This window comes from Thunnus albacares, chromosome 16 (genome assembly GCF_914725855.1).
Source record: "Thunnus albacares chromosome 16, fThuAlb1.1, whole genome shotgun sequence".
NCBI classification, from domain to species: Eukaryota; Metazoa; Chordata; class Actinopteri; order Scombriformes; family Scombridae; genus Thunnus; species Thunnus albacares.
Window position 1 is genome coordinate 27,153,237 of NC_058121.1, and position 18,521 is coordinate 27,171,757.

At 37.9% G+C, this 18,521-nt stretch overlaps 1 protein-coding gene across 2 annotated transcripts; it reads right to left on the reverse strand.

Moving 5' to 3' along the window:
* Positions 1-104: 104 nt before the first annotated feature.
* Positions 105-15,353, reverse strand: LOC122999378. 2 transcript variants are annotated; one of them, XM_044376236.1, is made up of 7 exons: positions 15,097-15,353; positions 14,580-14,891; positions 14,210-14,476; positions 12,463-12,507; positions 11,720-11,806; positions 11,600-11,628; positions 105-310 (listed from the first exon to the last, which is right to left on the reverse strand). In XM_044376236.1, the coding sequence occupies exons 1-7, from the start codon at positions 15,155-15,157 to the stop codon at positions 227-229; spliced, it is 885 nt and encodes a 294-aa protein (XP_044232171.1). In that variant the 5' UTR covers positions 15,158-15,353; the 3' UTR covers positions 105-226. The 2 variants fall into 2 exon arrangements, with proteins under 2 accessions (XP_044232171.1, XP_044232170.1); XM_044376235.1 differs by lacking the exon at positions 105-310 and adding an exon at positions 11,141-11,425.
* Positions 15,354-18,521: the final 3,168 nt, after the last annotated feature.

Sequence of the window (18,521 nt, forward strand, 5' to 3'; positions counted from 1 at the left end):
AGAACTGAGAAGAAGCTACAGTGTAAAAAGTAAAATTTAAACATTTGTTTAAATTCTTAAAATGGGTGAAATGTTTGACAAAACAGTGCTGCAGTTAAAAAAAGAATCAGCCACCTAAACCCACCAAAACACAAACAAAGGCTTTAACTTCTCATATAAAATCTGATGAAATGTTATTTAACTGCGGTGGACTCTGGTGAGTTGATGTTGGAGTGAAAGTTGTTGATCAGTGGAGTCTGACAGTAGCAGAAGGTTCTCCAACGTTTTCATAGTTCACCGTACCTTCATCTTCATCTTCATCATTATGCACCTGTGAAAAATAACACAACACACCTGAGATTCTGAGATTAAATAGAACAAATAAACAACCTTTGTGTCAGACTAATACAGTCAACACTGTTTATTCTTATTGTCTTTATAGAATCACAGTAAATAGTGAACTACCACAAACATAAACATTTGAATATTCAGTTTTTAAACTCACAGCATTGTCATCCATCTGTGATTTGTTCACTGGAAACACAAAAAAAGAGTTTAGCTTCATCAGTAAAAATCTGTGTTCATCAAAACTTCTTGTTCATAAACGTTCTGTGAATGTTCTCACCTTTAGTTCTAGTCCATATGGTGACTGATACAATGATTATTATGAGTGCAGTTAAACCCACAGACACGATGATGAACCTCAACCAAACTGCAAAGAGAATTAAAACATTAAAAACATTTTTCACTGTTTAGACTCCTGTAGTTAAAAGATATACATATAACATATATTTTTAAGCTAGCTGCGTCGTGTCACCGGTACAGCTGATGGAGGATGCAGGAGTGGGAGCTGAGATAAACTCTCAACTGAAGGGAAAATGGCTACGTTTTGCTGTGTATGGGGGCGCCAGGTAATGATGAAGAGGGGAGAAGGGTTCGGGTTTTGTATGTGTGTGACTGTGTGAGTGTGTAACTCGTCTCACAGTCTCAGAGTTCAACCCACTTGGTAAAGGGTCTGTTTTGTTTTCCCCACAACCCCTAATCAGTTCAGTTTAATCCAGTTTCACAAATGTATGACCCCCCCCCCCTTCACAGTACATAAAATAAAGCCAGCAGAAACGTCAGATAGTTCGGACCACCGTGTTTAACTATATAACTTTAAACGTTACAGTTACGGCTGAAAATGACAACAGAGAAAAACAAGTTTGCTAAGTTCACATATCTCCGCAATTCAACCTCCAGTCGTCTACCCAGAAAGGACTGTTGTTGTGAGCGCGACGTCACGGTCTGTAATTCTAATGAATGGCAGAGTAATATTTTTAGCTTTTTTCATTTGAGCACAGCTAGGTGTGCTGTCATGCTGATTTGAGCACATTCTAAATGTCTAGTTGACCAATCAGATTGCTTGGTCAGGACTACGTGTTGTATAATTTAGGCTTGTGACAGTGGTGATGTAACTTGTGTAATTTCTCTCTCTCTCTCTTTCTCTCTCACTCTCTGAGTCACTCACATACACACTGCTAGAAGCAGCCACTTTGTTGTTGAAAGTGTTTTGTGGAGCCATGCATGGACCCATAACATGATAAAAAACACATCAGTAGCAAGAGCAAGTACTGTAGTGTTCCTGGTATGCAGCTTATCTATTGAAGTAGTTGGTGTCCCACCAATTTTTTACATATAAAAACACCACTGGATAGAAAGCACCAAAAATACAAATCTACACATGACATTAAGAAATATTTCTCTTCTATCTTTTTGTACTTTACACGTCAAAGGCTGAGAGACAGAAAGAGAGAGAACAGTGAACAACAACAAGGTTTGAGACTCAGACATGTGTGTGAACACACTGACTGAGATGAACTGAATAAGAGAATATCTCCACCCACAGCCAAGACTCAGTCTGACATTCATACTTTACACTCAGAGAGATACAAGTTGTTAAATCACTACCTTGTTGTTTTGTTGGAGTATCATTGGTTGTTGGTGTTGATGTAGTTGTTTGTGTTGAACTTATAGGTGTTGATTTTGTTGCTGCAGCTCTTATAATGTTCTCACCTGAACATGAAAGAAGAACAAGAGACAGACAGAGAGATGAACCAGAAGACAAAAGAACATTTTGTCCACTTATACCTGTTGGTGTTGATGTTGTGGTTTTTACATCCTCACCTGGACAATTTAAATCCCAAAACACCAACAAACTGTGGTGAGGAAATACCCTTCAATAAGTTAAGGGTGATTGTCTCCACCCACTCACCACCAACACCACTTCCTTTCCACTGCTGTATTTATAACTACATCATGTTTATGATCATGATCTCATCATGTAATGCTTTTAAAAAGTGAAAACATGGATGTAAGATGGTACAAATTTCACACTAATCTGCTGTGGAGCAGAGACATCTGCCTGGTTAAATAACAGTTACATACAAGTGATTTTAAAGCAAATCAATAGATTATGAAGCAGAAGTATGTTTCTGCTTTAAAACAGAAATTTTTATCATGTTTAACAACAGACAGGATTCATGGTGATGATTGACAGCACACATGAACAGACAGGTGAAGAGTCAAACTTTGACTCTTGATACTCAACATGATGCAACATGGTGATACTGCAGCAGCTGGGAAAGAACAGATAAGATGATGTTGTAATGGTCTGAGACCTGTTAGTTCCTCATTGTATGTTTGAAGTAAATATTCCTGAGAACTGAAGGGGAAGTGTTTTGGTGAGAATGTGGTCACAACAGCAGCAGAGCTCTGGAGGTTTTACTCTTTAACAATGACGAGATAAAAACAGATCTGGCTTTATGAGCACGTCCACCCATCCAGGAATATGACCCTCCCAGGAGAAATCAGCATTATTATTATTATCATATATATATTTGGTTGTGATTTATTTTTATCATTATTGTTGTTATTGTATATATATATATGTGCTTTATCCAAATGTTTCTTTTGTATTCAACTATTCAACCTCTTGTGAATTTTGCATGTATTTTTCTTTTTTAAGTCAGTATGATGCTTCACTTCAGCCAGCGTCTGACCAGCTTGGTTCAAGTATTAGCAATCGTATGTTTCTGTGGAAATGCTTTATACGGTGGCTGACGAGGGCAAACACACTGCGACTTAAGATAACTCATGCAAATAGACAAAACACCAGCAAAATAAGAAAACATCTTCATCAATTTGACAACACATGTGCAGCATTTAGAAAACACACTGCAAATACCACAACACAACACATTACAGAAACAACAAGGGAAGTGTTTCCAGAGGACACTTAAGAGTGATGAACATGTCAATAATTCATAAGAGAAACATTGTTAAAACACAAACGAGGCCTCTTTCCTACCGTAGTAAGGTAGACAACAAGCTACAACCTTATTTTCAGTGAGCCGTCCTCTGAGCCGGACTAATAACATTGTTCTCTATGTACAGCTGACTGTGAGACGAAGGTGCAGAGACCGAAAAGAGACACTTCAAACAATATTCAATAACTTCACTCTTATAGTGTCCCCAGAATCACTTCACACATCAATGGTCTCCTGTTAGTTATACAACAACACTTAGTTTGGAAAGAAGGGTTAGAGGTTATTGAATATTGATCTCTCATTATTGAACTGTAGTTTGTGATAATTCATATTCTCACCTGAGGACGGAGGGTTGAAGGTAAACAGATGTTCTTTGTTAGTGTAAACATCTGTCACTTTACACTGAAATATCTCAGGATATGTTGACTTCAGCTTGAGATGAGAAGCAGGAAATCTCACTAAACCATAGCAGCCATCCTGTAATATTGTCACGTCTTCATCCACATCATGACCCTCATACAGCCACTTCACTGTGTGTCTACATGAATCATATGTCGACACAACGCAGGACAGCGTCACATAGTCACTGTCGTCATGTTTATTCACTGGTGAAAAACATAAATACAAAATTGCTTCATCGGTTATTGTAATGTTTCAGTATATTGTTCTAACAGACAGTTTGAGCTGAAAACTTAATAATGTAAATACTCACTGCTAATAACAGACAGATAAAGCTGGGAGTCTTGTCCTGATCTGTGCTGTTGACAGTGGTAACGACCAACATCCTCTTGTGTGATCTTCTTTATAACCAGAGAACAGTTCGCTGTAACACTCAGTCTGTCTAATTTAACTTTGGTATTTTCATGAATCTGTCCACGTTTGACCAGATCCGTTATGTTTCCTGAACCGCTGAAGATCCAGTCAGTTTTGTCACATTTATCCTGATTGGCTGTCACACTTTCACAAGGCAAAGTCACATCATCTCCGTCTCTGACAAAGACGGAGGAAAACTGTCCAGTCACTGCTGTGATGAAGAGGTGATAGAAACATGAATAATAAACTGAAATATAAACATGGCTTTTATTCTGACAGATAGCATGAAGAAAATTTTAGATTCAACAGAAGTTTGCAGGTTGTAGGAGTCTACTAAACTAATCAGGTTAAAAACAAGCAGCTGTTGTCTGTTTTAATCCAATAAAATGTTTCTGGTATGTTCTATGTATCCTTACCTGTAATCTGAAGCTCCAGTATGAGAAATAAAAACATTTTAATCCATCTGAATTCAGCCATCGTGCCTCTCTGTCTGCTTTTTCTGCTCCTTCTTTCTTAAGTGTCAGAGTCTCTGAACGGGTGCGTGTTGAAGAGAAACGTGTTCACTTCCTCATAGTGACTTCCCTTATAAGTTTCGCGGAAATGTACATTACTGTTCAAAAGTTTTAGGCGCTAAAAATAAAGTGAGAATGCTTACAAAAATATTGCTGTAAATTGTTTTAATTTATCAATTAACTTCTTACAAAGTTGAGTAAACAGCAGAAACCTAAATGAAATCAATATCTGCTGTGAGCAGCTTTGCCTTTAAAACAGCAGCAGTTCTCCTCTTCTGTGGATTTATTATTTAGGCCGTCTCAGGTGCTTCTTCATGTTATCTCAGATTGACTCCATGATGTTGAGATCAGAGACCATCTGTTGCAGGACTCATCATTCTTCTTGTTGCTGGAAATAGTTCTTTATGTCTCTAGCTGTATGCTTGGGGTCATTGTCATGTCATGAATACATTTGGGACCAATCAGACATCCTTATTTTCAGACATATATATAATGTCTCAATGTCGGATGTTCATGTTAAAAGTGGCCGATGTGTCAAATAACGAGGTAAACGTATGTAGCAGTAATCCCTGTGAGCAGAAAGCTGCAGCTTCAGACTGAATGTTCACTTTCCGTTTTTTCCTACTTTCAGCCCGAGCTGACGTCAGGTCGTGATGGATTTCTTTATATGGACATCTGCTACGTGCACAGCGCGCGACTTGGCTGCTCTGCTCCGGGAGTAGTTACTCCAAGCCATGACGTCATTACACAGCACAGCAAAGTAAAATAAGTAGTTTACATGTTGGAGGTGTGCTGGTTGTCTGCAGCTCTTCATCAAATATCATCATCACTGTGACTGTTTCTGCTTGTACTCTTCCTCCCTGCATTATTTCTAACTGATCCACTGAACAAACAGCTCCATGTGTTGTTGTTTTGACCGGTTTTTAGCGCCACTAACAAAGCTCTACTAATTCAGTGAGGAACATGTTTAATTTCCTGTAAGTTATTCACAATAAAAGTCTCTTGTTATATAGTCAATTGAAAGCTTTTAATTTGAAGCAATAAAGCAGGAAATGTTTGGTTTGCAGTGACAGTAAAGTTATACTACGTAAAGCTGGCCAATCAGAACAGAGTGGGCTCATCGGGAGGCGGTCCTTAAAGAGACAGGAGCTAAAACGGAGTATAAAGAGAAACTGTGTATATTGAGGGGCTGCATAAAGGGCCAGTATAAGATAAATGAGTTTTTTTGAACTGTGAATCATGCAGAGCTACTCTAGTGGAATCCAAAAATAAAAATTTAGAGCTGAAAGAAGCATAATAGGTCCTGTTTAATCTCTCTCTAAAATAATGCACCAAACACAAATATAAATTTCTAAGAAAATCTGAAAGAAGCTTGTAACATAAATTGAATTTTATTTTAAACTGTGAAACTGTACAATAGATCTACAACCTCTTTGGATTTCTTATAGTTTCCATATTCAGCTGTTTAATATATGACTGTCAAGGATGACACCAAGTGGGGATGTCACATGATCACATCCCACCTCTGCTCAGTTTGCCTTTTGACACTTTTGTACCATAACAAAGCAAAAATGAACAGACACATAAATGTTGAAATTATTACACCCTAAAAAATAACAGACATGAAAGAAAAAAATATAAGAAGAAATAAAACAGCAGTGAAAACTAAGATTTTAACTTTAACTCAACACTAGAACAACCATCACTGAACGTAAATGTCTCTCTCTTCATGTGTCAAGCACAGTCTGTTCTGCACACTGTAAATAGTTGAATATTTGGATAAAATAGACAGTACATTTCTTTTTAGGGTTTAGATTGCATAGACAAATTCCCCACAGAGATACAGTCTCTATTATGAAGTAAAGGCTAATTGTCTGAGATTCTGGGAGTAAAAAAATGGTTTTCCCATCAGAAAGCTTTAACTAACCAGTTATAAATTAAATGTAATGATATGAACACTGTGGTCTGTTATTTGTTGGGTTTGTTGATGGTAGTGTAGAGGTTGCTGGGATCAGTGGAGGCTCCAGCAGGAGAGGAGGAAGCTTTCACAGTCCTGTAGGTCACTGCATCACCTTCATCATCACCATCACCACAAACCTGGGAAACAAAAGGGAAACAGCATCACATATAAATTACAAATTATTACATGAAAATGCATAACAACATAACATCATCATTTTGCTTCTATTTAACAACTGAAATATTCACTTTGCTGCAGCTTTTATTTGCTGATTAGATTGTGAGATATCTTGTGTGTGAAGTTGACATGTTGGTCTGATGGTGGCGCTTGAGAAAAAGTGAGGAGACCACTGATAAATCTTGTGGATTCTTCTTTTAGGACCATGAACCTTCACAGTGACCTTCATATTAATATGCTCTTTAGCTTTTGAGGAATCTTTATTTTACACCAAATACTTACTCATGTCACAATCCTTAATCACAAAAATACAAAGGCTTTTAAGATAAAATAAATATTCTTTTCTCTTCTTCCTGACAAAACATTTTCCTTCATCCAGTAACAACGCCAGAATAACCAAACCATCAGGTTACCCGGGCATTACTGTTGGTCAAGGGCACCTGAAGTAGGGGGTCCAAGGGGCCATTGGCCCCCTACTTTACCCTCCTTCCACATTATTTTTAAGTCACGAATCACTGTATCCCCTGCAAAAGCCCCAAATACTTATGGTAAAAAAGACCTTTCAATGCTGTAAAACTCACAGCCTGGTAGGGCAACAGTTATTTGTTTATAAATTATATTTTGAGTCGACAAGACCGTACTCAATAAGTATTTAACCCACAAAATTGTAAATATTAAAATTATCAACCAGCCATAGTTCTTGAAAAGCTTTGTAATTAACATGTAAACTAGACAGTCAAAGGACAAACAGCCATGAAGTGTCTGTTCAGCGTGAAGAACAATCATTGTGAAGTGACAATAATAATCATACAAAACGAAGGAGGAAAGTTAGTTATCTTTTGTATTTCTGTGGTTACATATACTTACACTGAGCTCAAACTGATCTATATACAATTAATATACACATGTGATTGTATTGTATTTATAGAGGCAGCCTGACACCTCCAGCCTGGACATCAGACCCTCTATTCACTTCAATTCAATTCAGTTCAGTTCAGTTTTATTTATATAGCGCCAAATCATAACAAAGGTGATGTCAGGGCACTTTTACATATGGCAAGTCAAGACTGTACTCTTTGAGCTCTACTGCTCATGTCCACTCTGTCACAGTCTTTGAAAGAAATGTAGAGATGGACAAAAGTTTGAACATTCACAGAAATCATAAACATTTTGTTAATGTACTTGTTACATGAGCAGACCTGGCTGTGACTCCTTTCTTCTTTTTCTCAGTATTACATTAATACAAAATCACATTACCATGTCAGTGCTTCCCCAGCATTTCTTCAATTTCACCAGCAGATGGTGTCATTGTACCTCAGACAAACACAAGGTTACAGGTTCATCTCCTGGTTTCTTCTATGAGGCATCTTCATGTTCTGCTCTCTTTGTCTCATTCACAGTCAAGTGGAAATGAATCTAATTTTCCTTTTATGTGAATTGTGCAAAGTGGCTCCTTTGACTCATTCTACCAACTGCATGCTGGGATTGGCTTCAGCCAGCTGTTTTAAGAAAGGATAAGTTGAGATCAGTTAATTGTTTCTTGTTGCTTTTTCAAAGCTTAAATATGTCTTCTATATAGAATTCTAGTGTTGAGCAGGAAAAATACATGAATATTTTTCCTTAAAATTATTCTTTTTGGCCGCTGTTCACTTCCTGTTTTCAACTGTGAGTTGGGACATTTTTTAAAAAAAAATGTATGTATACTGTTGCCATGACAACCAAGGTTGCTACAACACTTCAACCCAAACCATGATCTTTCCCCAACTATAACCAAGTAGCTTTTGTGTCTAAACCTAACCAGACCTTAACCACAACATTGTCACATCATAAAACATCATTATTTTGTAACAGTGATTTGTAATGGTTTTGGAAAGCAGCATATTACGCTCCAATGGGTCGTTCTTGAGTGGAGGTACAAACAACCTATGTGGTCGTTTAATTTGGAGGACTTCTTGAGATAAACACCACAATCACATGAGACTCACAGTAACAGACAGGCGACACTTTATTAATGCACAAGATAAAGACACTACTTTCATCTCTGAAAGTCTAATAACCTACTTTATGGTTACTTAGATTTTGTCTCCAGTAGTTCTCTGTAAGGCAGACGCCATTGAGCATGCACAGAAACACAGTTCACTTTCCAGCTAGCTTTGCTAGCTTGTTGTGCTACTTGACTTTGTACTACATTGTAAATTTCTCAAAACACTTCAGCACAAAGTCAACAGGTTGTGATATGTAGCACAAAAAGCTAGCTAAGCTCTGTAAACAGAAACGGGTTTCTGCACATGCAAAGCTGCGTCTGCCGCAAACATGAAAAAACAGAAACAAGATCTTGGGATGAATGTGTGTGTTTGCGTTAATCTTTCACTCTAATACACTAAAATAATGCACCAAACTGAAACATGCATGAAACATTAACTAGAATTTATTTTAAGCTGTAAAACTGTACAATAAACTTACAGCCTCTTTGGATTTCTTACAGTTTCTGATCATTCAGATGTTTGATGTAGGGGAAAGTCCCCTCATGTTTCAAATGCAGACGGTACAAACCCTCAAGCAACAGAACCTTCTTCAACCCCCCAGGAATGCCCACCAACAACACATTAGTGAGATTTCCATTCTTCTTACTGACCAAACTATCACAACATCCTGCAAACAAGATCAAGATAAGAAACTCATCTCCTGCTTGGCCACTAAAGACCTTTAAGACCACTGACCCTGCCACCTTTGACGCTTCAAACCCTTCAAGAGCACCAACATAGAAAGACCAATTCACACCCCAGTGTGAGCTGCAGAGTCCAAAATTAACTTTTCCACTTGCCAGCCAAGTTGGCTGGTAGACGAAAAATTTAATGGCCAGACTGATTTTTTACCAGCCGAAATAATAAATTACTTTTTACTATTGCAACTTGCTATTATTACTATTTATCATGTCATCTTGGTCTCATAAACGATTCTCTAACAATATTATAGTAGTGTGCAAACATGCACTTCAACACATAAATGTGCTCAAATTGGAATTAGATGCCATCACATTAATGTAAAGACTACAGCAGCACAAGCAATCATGGGGTCACATGTGAATGGGAGCAGGGATCGATATTCAGGGAAATCTGTACCACCAATTTCCCACCTCAAGAACTTTCACATATGAACTCCAGACAATGTCCAGAGAAGCAGATTCAGACATTTATGAGTTCACAAATTCTTACAGTTTAGAAACAGCTTTTTATTGCCAGAAACATCAAATTAATACAACAGCAATGTACAGTTTGAAGTGAGGCAGTTTAAAGGACAGGTTCACATTATTCAGGTGCCAATATGAACATTGAAACAGGTTTTGATCGCTGTAATAAAAGATCCCTTTCTAACATGCTTCCAGTGTCAGAGATGAGGAACAAAATCCTCATTCTGAACAAAAATATATTCCAAAGTTTAAGTTAATATGAGGCTTCAGCACTCAGAGTTAATCAAATCAAGTTTGCCAAAGTTATTAGTTAGTTAGTTTGTTAGTTACAGTCTTTTTATTTCCGTCTTTGTGTTATTATCCGTCCACTGCAGCTCAGCAAAGAAACACAGAGAAATTCTGGCCAGTAATATAATATCAGTTATAATACAGAGAAGACAGTTACTGACTCTATTAGAGCTCCCAGCTCAGTTAAGTCTATTCTACACAATTTAAAACATATCTCACTCAGCAAACATGTTAAAAACAACACAAAATGAAAGTTACTTAAAAATGTGTTTTTCTGTACAAATAATGAAAGAACTGAGAAGAAGCTACAGTGTAAAAAGTAAATTTAAACATTTGTTTAAATTCTTAAAATGGTTGAAAAGTTTGACAAAACAGTGCTGCATGTCAGGAGGGGAAGCAGGAGTGGACCCAAACGCAGAGGCCAGAATGCAGATATGATGAAAAAATCTCATTTAATCATGGATGGTCATAAACAGGCAAACAGAGCTGAAAAGAACTAGCAGATGAAACAACACAAAACGATCCAACAAGGACTGAACAGAAAACCAGAACTTAAAAAGAAACTTAACTAACGAGGATATGAGGTGCAGGTGGGGAGATGGGTGGAGAACTCAAGAGAGGGGAGTGAACATACAGGGAGCTGATTGGCTGAGGAAACACAGGGAGCAGGGCAGGGCTAACGAGTCCAAATGCAGGGCAGGTGTGGAGGAGTACATGAACACACAAGGGAAACAGAGAGCAAAAACCCAGAAAACAAACTCAACGCCACCTACGCTAACCTATCCAAAACCAACCACGAACACAAACCCAAACACACAACCCGACAAACTAATGATGCAGTCCTCTAAACCCACCACCCAAATCATACAAGAAAACCCTTATGAACCGAAGGACTAAACAGAAGTGCAAATCAGGAGACCCCAAAGAACACAACATAAGACCAAAAAACACCCAAAGTCCAGGCAAGATGTGACAGCTGCAGTTAAAAAGAGAATCAGCCACCTAAACCCACCAAAACACAAACAAAGGCTTTAACTTCTCATATAAAATCTGATGAAATGTTATTTAACTGCGGTGGACTCTGGTGAGTTGATGTTGGTGTGAAAGTTGTTGATCAGTGGAGTCTGACAGTAGCAGAAGGTTCTCCATCGTTTTCATAGTCCACCGTACCTTCATCTTCATCTTCATCATTATGCACCTGTGAAAAACAACACAACACACCTGAGATTCTGAGATTAAATAGAACAAATAAACAACCTTTGTTTCAGACTAATACAGTCAACACTGTTTATTCTTATTGTCTTTACACAATCACAGTAAATAGTGAACTACCACAAACATAAACATTTGAATATTCAGTTTTTAAACTCACAGCATTGTCATCCATCTGTGATTTGTTCACTGGAAACACAAAAAAAGAGTTTAGCTTCATCAGTAAAAATCTGAGTTCATCAAAACTTCTTGTTCATAAACGTTCTGTGAATGTTCTCACCTTTAGTTCTAGTCCATATGTTGACTGACACAACGATTATTATGTGTGCAGTTAAACCCACAGACACGATGATGAACCTCAACCAAACTGCAAAGAGAATTAAAACATTAAAAACATTTTTCACTGTTTAGACTCCTGTAGTTAAAAGATATACATATAGCATATATTTTTAAGCTAGCTGCGTCGTGTCACCAGCACAGCTGATGGAGGATGCTGGAGTGGGAGCTGAGATAAACTCTCAACTGAAGGGAAAATGGCTACGTTTTGCTGTGTATGGGGGCGCCAGGTAATGATGAAGAGGGGAGAAGGGTTCGGGTTTTGTATGTGTGTGATTGTGTGAGTGTGTAACTCGTCTCACAGTCTGAGAGTTCAATCCACTTGGTAAAGGGTCTGTTTTTTTTCCCCCACAACCCCTAATCAGTTCAGTTTAATCCAGTTTCACAAATGTATGGTGTCCCACCATTTTTTTACATATAAAAACGCACTGGATAGAAAGCACCAAAAATACAAATCTACACATGACATTAAGAAATATTTCTCCTCTCTTTTTGTACTTTACACGTCAAAGGCTGAGAGACAGAAAGAGAGAGAACAGTGAACAACAACAAGGTTTGAGACTCAGACATGTGTGTGAACACATTGACTGAGATGAACTGAATAAGAGAATATCTCCACCCACAGCCAAGACTCAGTCTGACATTCATACTTTACACTCAGAGAGATACAAGTTGTTAAATCACTACCTTGTTGTTTTGTTGGAGTATCATTGGTTGTTGGTGTTGCATCACCTGAACATGAAAGAAGAACAAGAGACAGACAGAGAGATGAACCAGAAGACAAAAGAAAGTTGTTTTGGCTCGACTTATTCGCTTTATCCACTTATTCATGTTGGTGTTGATGTTGTGGTTTTTACATCCTCACCTGGACAAATAAAATCTTCAAACACCAACAAACGGCGGTGAGGAAATACCCTTCAATAAGTTAAGGGTGATTGTCTCCACCCACTCACCACCAACACCACTTCCTTTCCACTGCTGTATTTCTAACTACCTCATGTTTATGATCATGATCTCATCATGTAATGCTTTTAAAATGTGAAAACATGGATGTAAGATGGTACAAATTTCACACTAATCTGCTGTGGAGCAGAGACATCTGCCTGGTTAAATAACAGTTACATACAAGTGATTTTAAAGCAAATAAACTGATTGTGAAGCAGAAGTATGTTTCTGCTTTACAACAAAATGACATTTTTTTATCATGTTTAACAACAGACAGGATTCATGGTGATGATTGACAGCACACATGAACAGACAGGTGAAGAGTCAAACTTTGACTGTTGATGCTCAACATGATGCAACATGGTGATACTGCAACAGCTGGGAAAGAACAAATAAGATATTTTAGTGGTCTGAGACCTGTTAGTTCCTATTTGTATCTTTGAAGTAAATATTTTTAAGAACTGAAGGGGAAGTGTTTTAGTGAGAATGTGGTAACAACAGCAGCAGAGCTCTGGAGGTTTTACTCTCTAACAATGACGAGATAAAAACAGATCTGGCTTTATGAGCACGTCCACCCATCCAGGAATATGACCCTCCCAGGAGAAATCAGCATTATTGTTATTATCATATATATATTTGGTTGTGATTTATTTTTATCATTATTGTTGTTGTCTTTTGTATTCAACTATGTTGCAACATTAGTTTATGGAATATCATGTTTTAATTGTTGGATGAAAGTCTGAAAGAATCGTCTCAGTTTCTGATAATATGGTCTAAGTTCCTCCTCTGCTGGTTTTGAGTCGTGCGTAACAACGTGAGTGACGTCAACCTCTTGTGAATTTTGCATGTTTTTGTCTTTTTTAAGTCAGTATGATGCTTCACTTCAGCCAGCGTCTGACCAGCTTGGTTCAAGTATTAGCAATCGTATGTTTCTGTGGAAATGGTTTATACGGTGGCTGACGAGGGCAAACACACTGCGACTTAAGATAACTCATGCAAATAGACAAAACACCAGCAAAATAAGAAAACATCTTCATCAATTTGACAACACGTGCAGCATTTAGAAAACACACTGCAAATACCACAACACAACACATTACAGAAACAACAAGGGAAGTGTTTCCAGAGGACACTTAAGAGTGATGAACATGTCAATAATTCATAAGAGAAACATTGTTAAAGCACAAACAAGGCTTCTTTCCTACCGTAGTAAGGTAGACAACAAGCTACAACCTTATTTTCAGTGAGCCGTCCTCTGAGCCGGACTAATAACATTGTTCTCTATGTACAGCTGACTGTGAGACGAAGGTGCAGAGACTTCAAACAATATTCAATAACTTCACTCTTATAGTGTCCCCAGAATCACTTCACACATCAATGGTCTCCTGTTAGTTATACAACAACACTTAGTTTGGAAAGAAGGGTTAGAGGTTATTGAATATTGATCTCTCATTACTGAACTGTAGTTTGTGATAATTCATATTCTCACCTGAGGACAGAGGGCTGAAGGTAAACAGATGTTCTTTGTTAGTGTAACCATCTGTCACTTTACACTGAAATATCTCATGATATGTTGACTTCAGCTTGTGATGAGAAGCAGGAAATCTCACTGTAACATAGCAGCTATCCTGTGGTATTATCATGTCTTCATCCGCATCATGACCCTCATTCAGCCACTTCACTCTGTGTCTACATCGATCATGTGTCCTCACAAAGCAGGACAGCGTCACATAGTCACTGTCTTCATGTTTATTCACTGGTGAAGAACATAAAGACAAAATTGCTTCATCAGTTATTGTAATGTTTCAGTATATTGTTCTAACAGTTTGAGCTGAAAACTTAATAATGTAAATACTCACTGCTAATAACAGACAGATAAAGCTGGGAGTCTTGTCCTGATCTGTGCTGTTGACAGTGGTAACGACCAACATCCTCTTGTGTGATCTTCTTTATAACCAGAGAACAGTCCGCTGTAACACTCAGTCTGTCTGATTTAACTTTGGTATTTTCATGAATCTGTCCACGTTTGACCAGATCCACTGAGTTTCCTGAACCAGTGAGGATCCAGTTAGTTTTGTCACATTTATCCTGATTGGCTGACACATTTTCACAAGACAAAGTCACATCATCTCCATCTCTGATAATGACGGAGGAAAACTGTCCAGTCACTGCTGTGATGAAGAGGTGATAGAAACATAAATAATAAACTGAAATATAAACATGGCTTTTATTCTGACAGATAGCATGAAGAAAATTTTAGATTCAACAGAAGTTTGCAGGTTGTAGGAGTCTACTAAACTAATCAGGTTAAAAACAAGCAGCTGTTGTCTCTTTTAATCCAATAAAATGTTTCTGGTATGTTCTATGTATCCTTACCTGTAATCTGAAGCTCCAGTATAAGAAATAAAAACATTTTAATCCATCTGAATTCAGCCATCGTGCCTCTCTGTCTGCTTTTTCTGCTCCTTCTTTCTTAAGTGTCAGAGTCTCTGAACGGGTGCGTGTTGAAGAGAAACGTGTCACTTCCTCATAGTGACTTCCCTTATAAGTTTCGCGGAAATGTACATTACTGTTCAAAAGTTTTAGGCACTAAAAATAAAGTGAGAATGCTTACAAAAATATTGCTATAAATTGTTTTAATTTATCAATTAACTTCTTACAAAGTTGAGTAAACAGCAGAAACCTAAATGAAATCAATATCTGCTGTGAGCAGCTTTGCCTTTAAAACAGCAGCAGTTCTCCTCTTCTGTGGATTTATTATTTAGGCCGTCTCAGGTGCTTCTTCATGTTATCTCAGATTGACTTCATGATGTTGAGATCAGAGACCATCTGTTGCAGGACTCATCATTCTTCTTGTTGCTGGAAATAGTTCTTTATGTCTCTAGCTGTATGCTTGGGGTCATTGTCATGTCATGAATACATTTGGGACCGATCAGACACCTCCCTGATGGTATTGCATAATGGATAAGAATATAAACATCTAGGGTGCCTAAAACTTTTGCACAGTATTGTACATTTTCACATTTCATCATATTTGTTGAATTATACAGTAATTACAGGCACCATAGAGGAAAGTGGTACCAAGATGTTCTAAAAAAAACAGCAGCAGAGGAGGAAGCTGCGATTCAGGGCCACTAGTGTGTTGTCAGACGAAGCAAGAAGAGTGTGTGATGTATTTGCTTTAAAGGGGATGTGTTATGCTTTTCCTTATTTTCAGACATATATATATAATGTCACAATGTGGGATGTTCATGTTAAAAGTGGCCGATGTGTCAAATAACGAGGTAAACGTATGTAGCAGTAATCCCTGTGAGCAGAAAGCTGCAGCTTCAGACTGAATGTTCACTTTCTGTTTTTTCCTACTTTCAGCCCGAGCTGACGTCAGGTCGTGATGGATTTCTTTATATGGACATCTGCTACGTGCACAGCGCGCGACTTCGCTGCTCTGCTCCGGGAGTAGTTACTCTAAGCCATGACGTCATTACACAGCACAGCAAAGTAAAATAAGTAGTTTACCTGTTGGAGGTGTGCTGGTCATCTGCAGCTCTTCATCATCAAACTTCATCATCAAACATCATCATCACTGTGGCTGTTTCTGCTTGTACTCTTCCTCCCTGCATTATTTCTAACTGATCCACTGAACAAATAACTCCATGTGTTGTTGTTTTGACCGGTTTTTAGCGCCGCTAATGAAGCTCTGCTAATTCAGTGAGGAACACGTTTAATTTCCTGTAAGTTATTCACAATAAAAGTCTCCTGTTATATAGTCATTTGAAAGCTTTTAATTTGAAGCAATAAAGCAGGAAATGTTTGGTTTGCACTGACGGTAAAGTTATACTAGGTAAAGCTGGCCAATCAGAACAGAGTGGGCTCATCGGGAGGCGGTCCTTAAAGAGACAGGAGCTAAAACGGAGTGTAAAGAGAAACTGTGTATATTGAGGGGCTGCATAAAGGGCCAGTATAAGATAAATGAGTTTTTTTGAACTGTGAATCACGCAGAGCTGCTCTAGTGGAGCCCAAAAATAAAAATTTAGAGCTGAAAGAAGCATAATAGGTCCTGTTTAATCTCTCTCTAAAATAATGCACCAAACACAAATATAAATTTCTAAGAAAATCTGAAAGAAGCTTGTAACATAAATTGAATTTTATTTTAAACTGTGAAACTGTACAATAGATCTACAACCTTTTTGGATTTCTTATAGTTTCCACTTTCCATATTCAGCTGTTTAATATATGACTGTCAAGGATGACACCAAGTGGGGATGTCACATGATCATATCCCACCTCTGCTCAGTTTGCCTTTTGACACTTTTGTACCATAACAAAGCAAAACTGAACAGACACATAAATGTTGAAATTATTACACCCTAAAAAATAACAGACATGAAAGAAAAAAATATAAGAAGAAATAAAACAGCAGTGAAAACTAAGACTTTAACTTTAACTCAACACTAGAACAACCATCACTGAGCTGAAATGTCTTTCTCTTCATGTGTCAAGCACAGTCTGTTCTGCACACTGTAAATAGTTGAATGTTAGGATAGAATAGACAGTACATTTCTTTTTAGGGTTTAGATTGCATAGACAAATTCCCCACAGAGATAAAGTCTCTATTATGAAGTAAAGGCTAATTGTTCTCATCATTCTCATCAGAAAGCTTTAACTAATCGGTTATAAATTAAATGTAATGACATGAACACTGTGGTCTGTTATTTGTTGGGTTTGTTAACGGTAGCGTAGAGGTTGCTGGGATCAGTGGAGGCTCCAGCAGGAGAGGAGGAAGCTTGCTGTAGGTCACTGCAACACCTTCATCATCACCATCACCACAACCCTGGGAAACAAAAGGGAAACAGTATGCATTCATGTACCATTAATGCATGTTACTAATTTGGCTTCTTTCCCAGAGTTTTTCTGTGCTTTCTCATCTCACAGGAAACCCTGGGTTGCAGGCCGAGCCTTCGCAGTCCTTCGCAGTCCTGTTGACGGCTATTGCTATTGCTGCTGTTATTGTTATTGTTATGATTGTTGTTATTCTGTCTGTTGTGTGGATTCTTCTTTTTAGGACCATGAACCTTCACAGTGACCTTCATGTCAACATGCTCTTTACCTTTTGAGGAATCTTTATTTTAGACCAAATACTCACTCATGTCACAATCCTTAATCAAAAAAACACAAAAGCTTTTAAGATACAATAAATATTCTTTTCTTTTCTCTCCTTCCTGACAAAAAATATTCCTTCATTCAGTAACAACACCAGAATAACCAAACACTCAGCTCAGGGCACCAGGAGTAGGGGGTTCAAGGGGCCAACCCCCCCCCCATTTTACCCTCCTTCCACATTCTTTTTAAGTCACGAATCACTGTATCCCCCGCAAATGACCCTATATTGCAACACTTACGGTAAAAAGACGTTTCAATCCTTACTGTCCACTTTTAAGACATTAAGTAAAATCAAGCAGGCAAACATAAAGTGGGAAGAATATTTACATTTTAATCCAATCAAAGAGGACATTGTCACACAAATCAAATGCAGACAGTGTACATTGCAACCAATAAAATAGTTTCAAAGCTGTGTGTTACATGGTTTAAGTCTGTTTGAGCCATTCAGTTAGCTAGCTGAACTAACCTTAGCTAGGGTCTTATCTGATGCAATTTGACAACATGGAGAAACCCACACAAACCTGTCAATGACATAATCAGATACTCTGTGTAAACATTTCCTGTCAACAGACAGAACTCAGGCTGTGGCTGCTGTGTCAGTAACGCTTCACTATATTTGGTCATCTGTCAGTGTCATCATG